The 12,604-nt window shown below is 49.6% G+C and overlaps 1 protein-coding gene across 3 annotated transcripts in view; it reads right to left on the minus strand.

The window, feature by feature from the left end:
- The window catches only part of prmt8b (protein arginine methyltransferase 8b), a 60,410-nt gene that overhangs the window by 14,576 nt on the left and 33,230 nt on the right, over nucleotides 1-12,604 (minus strand). For all 3 annotated transcript variants that reach the window (XM_038780938.1, XM_038780939.1, XM_038780937.1), the window contains exons 2-3: nucleotides 12,119-12,334; nucleotides 3,651-3,806 (exon numbers count right to left, since the gene is read on the minus strand). In XM_038780938.1, the coding sequence (XP_038636866.1) occupies nucleotides 3,651-3,806; nucleotides 12,119-12,334 (372 nt within the window). The remainder of the gene's footprint in view (nucleotides 1-3,650; nucleotides 3,807-12,118; nucleotides 12,335-12,604) is intronic.

A 12,604-nucleotide genomic window follows, 5' to 3' on the forward strand; every position in this document is an offset into this window, starting at 1 on the left:
ATGTGAGTTGACAGAAATAGCATTGTCAAATCTCACTGCGTTAACTTTCTAACCAGACTTTTAATGGAATTAATTTTTCAATTCTCTGTATGTTGAAAAGCTATTTTTGGGTCCCTGAGCTACACTTGTTTATTGCACTATATCCTGTCTGCTCGCTATGTTAATTCGCCATTTAGTTCTCACACCCACATTTCTGTCCTTGGCCTGCTGCAGTACTCCAGTGAAGCTAAACACAAATTCGAGGCATAGGACCTCATCTCCCAATTAGAAGCCTTACATGTAGGGGGGGGGGGGGGGGGGGGGGGGGATCCTGTGAACACAACAGTTGCAACATCATTCCTACACTCAAATCTTGGCTCTATGCACAAACTATATATAATGGCATTTACAATTGTGAAAGCTTTGGATAAAGCTAACTGGGACAAATAATTTCCAGTGTTCAGTGGATCTGTAACATTTAAAGATATTTAAAGATTGTAGCTCCTAGCAAGCGTAAGTGAGCCACGTGCATGTAAGTGAGCCGATGAGAAGCTACATATATTCATACACAAGGGCCTTCTGTCTGAGGCAAAAGGAAAACTTTCAAGCATTGCACCTATTTTAAATTAAACAAAAGCATGGGTGGGACAATAGTCTGCTTGTCCATTCTCCATGATAACTCCTTCCCAATCAGTTCCACGGGTGGAATTCTCCGCCCCATCACACATTTTTTTCTGGCGTGGCGTACTTCCGTCAGCAATGGGATCTTCTGTCCCGGCAGCCGGCCAATGGGATTTCCCCATTGTGGGCACTCAGATGTCGTTGGGAAATCCGTAGCCATGAGTGCGCTGCCGGCAAAGCGGAGGATCCCGCCGACGGGAAATCCAGCCCCACTTGTCAACCAATCAGCATTCTCTTCTCATGCAGTATAAATTATTGTTTTCCCTTAATCCTGGTATGCTTGAGCTCTGTTCTGATGAGTGTATGATGCAAAACTTCGATGTGTCGCCTTTTTCAGCAATAATCAAGTTCTCTTGATTATTGCTCAAAGGATTGCACATAGGGCAGCACGGTAGCATAGTGGTTATCACTGTGGCTCCACAGCTAGAGTCCCAGGTTCGATTCCCTGCTGGCTCACTGTCTGTGCGGAGTCTGCACGTTCTCCCCGTGTCTGCGTGGGTTTCCTCCGGGTGCTCCGGTTTCCTTCCACAGTCCAAAGAAGTGCAGGTTAGTTGCATTGGCCATGCTAAAGTGCTCTTCATGTCGAAAAAAGTTAGGAGGGGTTATTGGGTGAGGAGGATAGGGTGGAAGTGAGGGCTTAAGTGGTCGGTGCAGACTTGATGGGCTGCATGGCTTCCTTCTGCACTGTGTTTTCTATGTTCTTCTACCAACGACTATTATGTGTCCTGGCATATGTAAGTCAGAGGATATTTGGATCCGGGGGCATGTATACAAACAGAAAGAGTAAATAGGTAATTCTGCTCTTTGATCGCGTGCTGATACATAGTTACCATAGAATCCACAGTGCAGCAGGAGGCCATTCATCCCATCGTACCCGCTCAGACCCTTGCAAAGAGCACCCCACCCAAACCCCACACCTCCACCCTATCCCCTTTATCCCCGTAAGCCAACCTAACCTTTTTGAACACTAAGGGCAATTTAGCAAGGCCAATCAACCTAACCGGCACATCTTTGGACTGTGGGAGGAAACCGGAGCACCCGGAGGAAACCCACGCACACACGGGGAGAACGTGCAGACTTCACACAGACAGTGACCCAGCCGGGAATCAAATCTGGGACCTGGAGCTGTGAGGCAACAGTGCTAACCACTATGCTACCGTGCTGCCCTTTTTCTCTTAACAGGAGGGCTTCCCTTAGTCCCAAATGAAAACACTATCATAGAACCATAGAATCCACAGTTGTCCAATTCATCCAGCTTGTGGACTGCTCCTCTGGACTGACATCATGGACGGGATTCTCCGACCCCCCACCAGATCGGAGAATCGCCGGGGGGCAGCCCTCGTCGTCCGCCAAATTCTCAGGCACCGCAGATTCGGCGGGGGCGAGAATTGCGCCGCACCAGTCGGCGGCCGCTTGCAGCGCCCCCCCCCGGCGATTCTCCGACCCGCAATGTGCCGAAGTCCCGCTGAATACTAAGTTCCCGCCGGCATAAATTAGACTAGGTCCCTTACTGGCGGAACCTGGTAGCGTGGGCGGGCTCTGGCGTCCTGGGGGGGGAGGGGCACGGGGCGATCTGGCCCCAGGGGTTGCCCGCACGGTGGCCTGGCCCACGATTGGGGCCCACCAATCTGCGGGCGGGCCTGTGCCGTGGGGGCATTCTTTTCCTACGCGTCGGCCATGTCAGCCTCCGCGATGGCCGACACGAAGGTGAACCCCCCTCCCGCGCATGCGCGGGGATGACGTCAGCAGCCTAGCCCCGAAGGTGCGGAGGATTCTGCACCTTTGGGGCGGGCCGACGCCAGAGTGGTTCACGCCACTCCATCCCGCCGGGACCCCCGCCCCGCTGGGTACAGGAGAATCCCGCCCCAGGTAAGTGTAGAAACTCAGCTGTTACCGCATCCTTTAACCTTAATTTGTTTAAGATGTGTAAATAAAGTTGATCTGATGCTTTGTTGCATGGTCCACTGTATTTCTAAATAAACCTGGGATAATTTTCACAATGGCTGATTATGGAGATTATTAAATTATTTAAATCCCACGCTAACTATTTATAGCATTACAATCACCCAAAACCGATGTGAATCCCAATGACAGTTCCAACTTTCACTCAGATATTCGTCGCAAAGTCTAGATTAAGGGAAAGAAAAACGGAGACATCAATCGTTTGGTGGGTGATTGAAATAAATGGAGTAATGCTGTAGAAACTTTCTCATCTTTAACTTTCTCACTTTTCTCCCTTGTCTACTGAAGCAACCTAGCACATCTCTACTGGTGTCTTTGCAATTTGACCAAAACAGCCATCTTGATTGTAGAATCCTTGTACCAAACCCCTCCATGGCTTTGCCCCTCTATCTCTGTGATCTTCTCCAGACCAATGACTTCCCTCCACAAATGATCTCTGAGTTCCTCTTGGCCGTACTATATTTATAGCTGAACCTTTCATGGCCGTGTTTTCAGTTGCCTGGTCCCTAAACTCTGGAATTGTCCCCAACCCTTTCCACTCTCTCCTCCTCTCAGACACTCCCTAAATCCTACCTCTTTGACCAAGTTGTGGCCGTTTAATATCCCCTGAAAATCCTTGGTGTGTAATTTTGTCTCATAACATTCATGTGAAGCTCCTTAGGATGTTTTATTAAGTTAAAAGAGTGGTATAAATGTAAGTTGTTGTGGATTTGACACCTGCACAGTGAGCATCAGCGGCAGTCGGACGAATTAGTGGCAGATTGATTCAGCCCTCATCAGTCAGAGCAACTTGGAGCAGAGGATCCTGGAGTTGTGAGCCAGAATGCATTGGTAGATCCTTACCCCAGGAGTCCTTGTTACTGTCTTGATTAAGATCAACTAAAAACACAAACAGGCTTAAACCAGATGCCCTATTCCATACTGAATAGGAGAGTCACACACTGGAGTAGATTTGCATTATAAAGTTGATTGACACAAACATTTTAAGAAAATTGACCAAAGGTAGATGATCAATGGGTAGAACATACCCCAAACACTTTCCTGGCTCCCGCTCTTGCTGCGAACATTGCTAAAATCCCAGTTCCACTGCCCACGTCCAGCACAGTTTTATCCTTGAACACATGTTTGTTGTGGTAGACGGAATTTCTGTAGGTTAATGTTCGAATTTCATCTTTTAACATTTCCTGTGGTTAAAATACACAAACAGCCAATTACTTTAGCTTTTCTGTCACATTATGATGTAACCATTGAAGAAGAGCATGGAAAGAGCTGGTTTCAGATTTCTGAATGTGAAACGATGAGGATAAAGATCAGAAGTTAGGGTTTATTGTGGATATAGCTGGTAGCTAAAGAATAGATACAGGGCACGATTTAACGAGTCCCGTTTTGGCGGGTTCAGTAGGGTGTTTCCCGACGCTACGACCCAGCTAACGAACGGGATTATTATTTTTTCGGGCCTCGGGCTCTGCCCGCCAGTGCTGGAAAAGATGGAACGCCACTTAAAAATGGCCCCCTTATCGCTCAATCCCCCAACGCAATCCCGAGATCCTCACTGCCCCAGTTGGGGGGGGGGGGGGGGCTCGAGGGCCCCTGTACTACACCTCATAAGGACAGAGCATCCCCAAGCCTGATTCCCAGCATGGGCAAAATGCTACCTTAGCACCATGGCACTGCCAGCCTAGCACCCTGGCACTGCCAGCCTAGCACCCTGGCACTGCCAGCCTAGCACCCTGGCACTGCCAGCCTAGCACCCTGGCACTGCCAGCCTCGCACCCTGGCACTGCCAGCCTAGCACCCTAGCACTGCCAGCCTAGCACCCTGGCACTGCCAGCCTAGCACCATGGCACTGCCAGCCTCGCACCCTGGCACTGCCAGCCTAGCACCCTGGCACTGCCAGCCTCTCACCCTGGCACTGCCAGCCTAGCACCCTGGCACTGCCAGCCTCTCACCCTGGCACTGCCAGCCTCGCACCCTGGCACTGCCAGCCTCGCACCCTGGCACTGCCATCCTAGCACCCTGGCACTGCCAGCCTCGCACCCTGGCACTGCCAGCCTAGCACCCTGGCACTGCCAGCCTCGCACCCTGGCACTGCCAGCCTCGCACCCTGGCACTGCCAGCCTAGCACCCTGGCACTGCCAGCCTAGCACCCTGGCACTGCCAGCCTCTCACCCTGGCACTGCCAGCCTCGCACCCTGGCACTGCCAGCCTCGCACCCTGGCACTGCCAGCCTCGCACCCTGGCACTGCCAGCCTCGCACCCTGGCACTGCCAGCCTCGCACCCTGGCACTGCCAGCCTCGCACCCTGGCACTGCCAGCCTCGCACCCTGGCACTGCCAGCCTCGCACCATGGCACTGTCAGCCTAGCACCCTGGCACTGCCAGCCTCGCACCCTGGCACTGCCAGCCTCTCACCCTGGCACTGCCAGCCTCGCACCCTGGCACTGCCAGCCTAGCACCCTGGCACTGTCAGCCTAGCACCCTGGCACTGCCAACCTAGCACCCTGGCACTGCCAGCCTCTCACCCTGGCACTGCCAGCCTCTCACCCTGGCACTGCCAGCCTCGCACCCTGACAGTGCTAGGTTGGCACTCAAGTGGCACTCTAAAGTACTGAGTTTGAAAACTTCTCTGCTCTCAATGGTGTTAAACAGATTAGAACTGCACCTTACCCAGCATCAAACGGACTAGCCGAGAGCACTGTCCAAACTTTCAAATCTGGACTAAAGAAACTGTCAGGAGGAACCTTGAAGACAAATACTCACGCTTCTTCCTTAGCTATCATGCCACTCATGAAGAGTGAGGAGCACTCGCATGCATGGGATGGGGAGGGGTGGGGGGGAGAGGGAGGGAGGGAGGGGGGTTACTATGGTGGCATGGTGACGTAATGATTAGCACTGCTGTCTCACGGTGCCGAGGGCTCAGGTTCGATCCCAGCCTCGGGTCACTTGTCTGTGTGAGTTTGCACCTTCTTCCTGTGTTTGCGTGGTTTAATGGTTTGGTTCAACCTGACACCATGACCAAAGCTAGGGATGGAGTTGGTGCCTAGTGAGGGCTGGAAACCAATCTTTAGCTCTCTCTCGCAATGGTTCTCAAGGCTAGGCGACAATTGAAAATTTCAAAACTGAGATGCATTTTTATTGGTAAGGATTTTAAGGGTTATTGATTAAAGACGGGTAAATAGAGTTTAGATACAGATTAGAAATTATGTAATTGAATGGAAAAATAGGTTAGAGAAGCTGAATAGCTTCCTCCTGTACTTAAGCTCTTGGTAAACTTCCAATCTGCACAGACTATTGGAGTTAGTGGAAAAGGTTGTGGGGGGGGGACAAAGTAAAAGTCAAACAAGCAAGGGGCAATGAAAAAGTGACAAGGTGCAAGAGGTAAAGGGCAAGAGATAAGGGACATGTGGCAGAAGTAGAACCTGGTCTACATATTGAGCAAAGACCTCACCTGCCAGGGGTATGCGTTTTCCAGTTGACTAGATTGGAGTGGGGTCGGAGAGGAGTCACTGTGGGATCGGAGTGGAGTGAGGGTGGAGTGGGTTCACAGTGGGGTCAGAATGGGGTCGGAGATAGTTTGCACTGGGGCCAGTGTGGGGGAGGTTGGAGTTGGATGGGTGTGGAGCTGGAGTGAGATCAGAGTAGGGGCAGAGTGGGTAGGAGTGGGGCTGGAGGACGTTAGCCATCTAGATTAATTTCAGCCGCCCTCCCCTGCTTAGTTTCAACATGAAACTAACCCACAGTTCCTGAGTTGGTTTTGCCAGATGTAAAACCAACCAGTATACAGGAAGACACTCTTAATATCCCTAACAGCCAAGTTAATGAAGGCTATATTTTGCCAAAATGAGACAGACGTCAACCCAAGAAACTGTCATATTAATGCACATATAGATGTGTAACTTAACAATGTTAGTTACAGCATAATGTATTGGATCGGTGTGAATGTGTTCGATTATGTAGATATGCCGGGGCCACTAAAGAGGGAGGGGTGATATGTATCAGAGGAACACCATTGGCTGCTGTAATATCACGTGTTGCAATGACAGCTTCGGAGCATTTCCCGGGCATTTTGTGGAGTTCACCATCGTACCCTGTTTGAGCAGCATCTTGTAAATAAACTCCCTGCACTATGCTGTACCAACTCAAAGTGTGCCACTTTGACAGCACGGTAGCCTTGTGGATAGCACAATTGCTTCACAGCTCCAGGGTCCCAGGTTAGATTCCCGGCTGGGTCACTGTCTGTGTGGAGTCTGCACATCCTCCCCGTGTGTGCGTGGGTTTCCTCCGGCTCCTCCGGTTTCCTCCCACAGTCCAAAGATGTGCAGGTTAGGTGGATTGGCCATGATAAATTTCCCTTAGTGTCCAAAATTGCCCTTAGTGTTGGGTGGGTTATGGGGATAAGGTGCAGGTGTTGACATTGGGTAGGGTGCTCTTTCCAAGAGCCGGTGCAGACTCGATGGGCCGAATGGCCTCCTTCTGCACTGTAAATTCTATGATATCTCTGACTGTTTCTCCTTGCGGCTACAACGAAGAATATAACAGGCTATTGTGGGTTGTTGTGGGGGTTTTGTGGGGGCTATTATGGGGGTTATTGTGGATGTTATTGTGGGGTTTATTGTGGGGGTTATGGTGGGGGTTATTGTGGGGGTTATTGTGGGGGTTATTGTGGGGGTTATTGTGGAGGTTATTGTGGAGGTTATTGTGGAGGTTATTGTGGAGGTTATTGTGGGGGTATTGTGGGGATTATTGTGGGGGTTATTGTGGGGGTTATTGTGGGGTTATTGTGGGGGTTACTGTGAGAGTTATTGTGGGGGCCATTGTGGGGGCCATTGTGGGGGCCATTGTGGGGGTTATTGTGGGGTTGTTGTGGGGGTTGTTGTGGGGTTGTTGTGGGGGTTGTTGTGGGGGCTATTGTGGGGGTTGTTGTGGGGGTTACTGTGGGAGTTATTGTGGGGGTTATTGTGGAGGTTGTTGTGGGGGTTGTTGTGGGGGTTGTTGTGGGGGTTATTGGGGGGTTACTGTGGGAGTTATTGTGGGGATTATTGTGGGGGTTATTGTGGGGGCTATTGTGGGGGTTATTGTGGGGGCTATTGTGGGGTAATTGTGGGGTTATTGTGTGGTAATTGTGGGGTTATTGGGGGGGCTATTGTGGGGGTTATTGTGGGGTTATTGTGGATGTTATTGTAGGGTTGTTGCGGAGATTATTGTACGGGTTATTGTGGAGTTATGGACATTCCTGGAATGTGCCATTCTAGTGTTTAGCTTTTTACTAAATGTCTGGCACTGATTCTTGCTCTTGAAGGCAAGTTGAAGATTTTGTCAATTCCAGAAGCTAAATTCTGGTCCTGATGTCTCCAACAATCCTAGCTCTTTAATTGCACATAAAAACAGGACAGTCTGATTTCTGAGTGAAGTTGAAATAACTACAAATTAAATTGGAAGATGCTTTGTGGTTTTCTGCTCAACATCAACTAAAAGAAAACAGTAATATCACTGCCCATGGAAGCTTAAACACTGTAGTGAGTGTAGTCAGTGACGGTCAGAATCTAACAGAATATTCTTTTGTCAGACCGGACCTCCAGTGCTGAGGATTTCCCGAGGAACTGGAGGCAGTGCCAGGAGTAAACATCAGGTTTAATTCAAACCTGGATTGCTTCTTGTTCTGCTACTGTCATCTTATCCTGTTCTATACTCTGTCATTGTGGCTGCTTGAAATTGTAAGTTTGAGTTAAGTACGCAAAAGGTCACAATCTAATCCATAATACACTAATAACTTACTTTGGTCCAGCATTGTTAATGTCAGCTTCAGTTAGAATGGGCTGGCTAGAATTGATTGACTTTGTCCATTAGTAATGTGCTCCTTCGTTCAAACTCAGCCCCAGGTACATTTTAGTGTGGGCAGTCAGCTATTAGCACAGAACAGCATGCGTACTGTTCAATGGTTTGTTATGCTCAGTTGACTAGTGATGGACTGAGCTGGGGGCACAGATTGACTCGAGTGGCATTCAGAACAACATTATCCGTGATCAACTGAACATTGGTACTGCCAACATGTATAATAGGCTCTCTGATGCATAGCATTTAGATCACATAATGCTGCCGAGTGAGAACATTCAGACAAAAGGGAGAGGATCATGAGGCGGGATGGCGGGCAGGAGATTAAATGGCAAAACGGACGATAGTACAAAGCAGAAATCGGTGATTGTTCGACAAAGGTAGTGCCAAATGATTAGCTGTGAATGATATAAGAATAATCTAATCACAACATTTGGAAGATGTCACAACAGTAGGAAGCTGGGTGTCCACATCATCATCTGAAACACAAGCGTATATAACTCCGCTTGACTGTTATCAGGAAGGAATTTCTTACCATCAATAAGGAGCTGCTTGTGACAAATTTAGGCCTCCCTTTTCCTGGCTCTCTGTTTCCTCAGAAGCTTTTTGCCTCCCCCTCACCTACCAGCTCATTAGCCTGAAACATCGGCCGTGATTCTCCGACCTCGTTGCGCTCTCATTCAAGCGTAACGAGGCCGGTGAATAGCGGTAGAGGCCAAAGCGGATCTCCGCATCGGGCGCAAAACAGTCTGCAATGCAACTGGCCCGCTCCCATAGGTGAAATTAGGAGCTCACCATAGCGTGGCGAGAAACCAATTATCACCTCTTAAGCCCTATTTCCAATCTTTCAATGTGATCCACCCCATATTTACCGGCCTCCTGTCATTCAGCAGCCTCTCCAGCAAGTGCTCATTCTGGCACCGATTAGTATTCCTTTTTAAAGATGCGAAGGGCTTCTGTGGGGAGCCGAGGAGGTGAGTAGCCATCTTTGCTCACAGTCAAAGAGCCCGGGGGTGCTGGGATTGCCACCCCAGTGATCGGTGGGGGGGTGGGGTCCCTTCACAGGGGTGGGTACCATGGGGGTGGGGGGTTTGGGTGGAGGAGCCAGGGGGGCAACTGGAGGGCAATCACTCACAGCACCACCATGCCAACCACTGGATCCCAACCCCATTCCAAGGGCAACCCTTGTCCCTGCCCGTCTGCCCCACCGATCACCCATAACCTCCATCGACTGCTGAGGCCTCTGGCCGTGCAGCTGAAGACTATTGCTGGTGGGAATTGGCAATCAAGGTTTCACACAATCCAAGTGGATTCCCATGGGTGGGCGGGTCATGTAGCATGTGGGAGTCATTGTCTAGCATCCCAATCACATCTTGATGCCTGGACACTGTGCTTGAACATTGCAGCAGGCAACACCACACACACAACATCCGAACGCCCAGGGGATGGGTCACAGCTCTGGGGACATGTCCAAGGCCGGAGGGTGGGTGAGCACCACGGGGAGGGGGGTAGGGCGTTGGAATGCCTGGAGAGACGGTAAAGGGTCTGTGGTCAGCCCGCATTGCGCAAGAAAGTGACAGAGGCATCATAATGGTTGTGCAAAAAGTTGTTTAATGTGCTGTCCCCAGCCCCCAACCTCCCTCCCCACCCCCTACCTACCCCCCTCCACCCTACCCACCCCACCCACCCTGTCCCCCCCTACCCCAGTGCCCTCAACGTGCCTGGCCCTCCTAGCTCTACCACTACATCTTGGAACTAACGGCTGCCATCACCCATCCCAGGCACCACTGACTGCCTTGTGGCGCACCCTCTTGGACCCCAGGGCAACAGGACATCTCTCCTGGTCTCCCACCCCATCCAGGAGCCTTGTCAGGTCAGCATTCCCGGTCTCCGCGGCGCCATTTCTGCGAGCTGGCTGGGTTCAGCTGAGCAAGTGCAGTTTAAGGGCTGCTCGACCTTGATAGTGGGGGAGCTGGCAAGCGCGGTCCCGGCGAATCAGCTGGCGAGGTGTTATTTGCGGCGAGAATCCCGTGAGGCCTCGTTAAGTGAACCAATTAACGTTGAATTGCATGGCAGTTTTGCTGGACCTTTTCCAGAGAATCGCACTCATTGGGTGTGAACGACCAGAAAGATTTTCTTGTTCCGTTGACCCATTTGTTTTCATTTCATTTTAACTGTCTTTTACCATTTCTTTCTTTGTTAATATATATTTAATTTCTCCCCCCCCCCCCCCCCCCCCACAATCATATCCACCTTTTCTGCACCTTTCTCCTCTTTGCTTCTCCCTTCCCTTCCCCCCACACCTACAATTCATCCTCTGATGTTAGTTTCTCTGCTGTTTGACCTTTCACATCTTTTGTCCTCTCTGGGGACTGTCATTAACACTCTTTCCCCTTGATATCTGTGGCCATTAGCACCCGGTTTCCCTGGGTTTCTGTGGCTATGACTCATCTTTCATTCTCACTCCACAGTATAAATATTTCCCACTTTCTCTGTCTGTTAGCTTTGACAAAGAGTCAGCGGACTTGAAACGTTAGCTCTTTTCTCCCCCTACAGATGCTGCCAGACTTGCTGAGATTTTCCAGCATTTTCTCTTTTGCTTAAAATCATTAACTAGCCAGCCTTCATTAACCATTCCAACAAGGTCACCAACCTAAAATCACCAACCATCTCAGCCACCCTAATCAGCCAGGTATCATTAACCAATCAGCATTGTGAACTAGCTCAACATTGTTAACCAGCCCAACATGGGCAGCACGGTAGCATGGTGGTTAGCATAAATGCTTCACAGCTCCAGGGTCCCAGGTTCGATTCCCGACTGAGTCACTGTCTGTGTGGAGTCTGCACGTCCTCCCCGTGTGTGCGTGGGTTTCCTCCAGGTGCTCCGGTTTCCTCCCACAGTCCAAAGATGTGCGGGTTAGGTGGATTGGCCATGCTAAATTGCCCATCGTGTCCTAAACGTAAGGTTAAGGGGGGGTTGTTGGGTTACGGGTATAGGGTTGATATGTGGATTTGAGTAGGGTGATCATTGCTCGGCACAACATCGAGGGCCGAAGGGCCTGTTCTGTGCTGTACTGCTCTATGTCTATGTCTAACATCAACAACCATCGCTAACCAGCCCAACATTGCTAACCAGCTCGGCCTCACTAACCAGCCCAACATCACTAACCATCCAACATCACTAAGCAGCTGACCATCACTAACCAGCCTGATGTCAGTAACCAGCTTGGCAATATTAACCAATCCAATGTCACTGACCATCCCAACATCATTAACCAGCCAAACATTATTGACCAGCCCGGCATTGTTAACCAGCCCAATATCACTAACCAGCTGGCATCTTTAACCAGCCAACATCAGTAACCAGCCCGGTATCCCTAACCAGTCCAACACAGCTTCAACCATCTCCAAATACTTTTAACATTCTCTACTAAAGGTCAAAGGTGGTTTATAAACGCTGTTTCTGAATAATTAACAATGACTCAGTGGCAAATTAATTCTACCTCTCCACCAAATTAAAATAATTAATGTCGCCAGGTTACAAAGCAAATGGCAGAAAATCTGTGTATGAATTAAAGTGGATGACCTTCATGAACCTTCATAAAATGATCATGTTAACCAGGCACTGAAACCCTGCATCATTAAAGGAAGGGTTGAAACGTTACCTCGTGGATGCCAAAATGAGCGTAAGAATCAAAGTAGTAATCTTTCGATGTCATTTCATCTGGAGTCAAATATTTTGCCATTTTGCCTCTGCCCAGGCAGCTTGTCTGTATTTGCGTCTCTATTGGCGTCTGTGTTGGCGTCTGTGTCCGTTGTGTGGTTTGGATGGATTGAGCTGGCTGTGTGACAGCCAGTGGCTCAGGTGGATCACTGGTCACCTGTTTCAGGGAAACAACAAACATTCTGTGAATAGCTATTCAAATTGCTGGTGTTTCAACAATCATCAAAAAGGCAAATAAAATTGTCAATCCCATACACTGGGGCAAATAAATGATTGCAAATTTAGATACTAAATATAGATCTGTGGAGGAAAATATAGACCTTTCAAATGTGGCTGCTCAGATGTACACTAAAAATTCTGTTTTAGTGTACGGAAGTTGTTTGAAATTGCAAGAGCAAGGAGAATTCTTAAGAAAAGTTAGATCCAA

Source organism: Scyliorhinus canicula, chromosome 20 (assembly GCF_902713615.1).
Source record: "Scyliorhinus canicula chromosome 20, sScyCan1.1, whole genome shotgun sequence".
Lineage (NCBI taxonomy): Eukaryota > Metazoa > Chordata > Chondrichthyes > Carcharhiniformes > Scyliorhinidae > Scyliorhinus > Scyliorhinus canicula.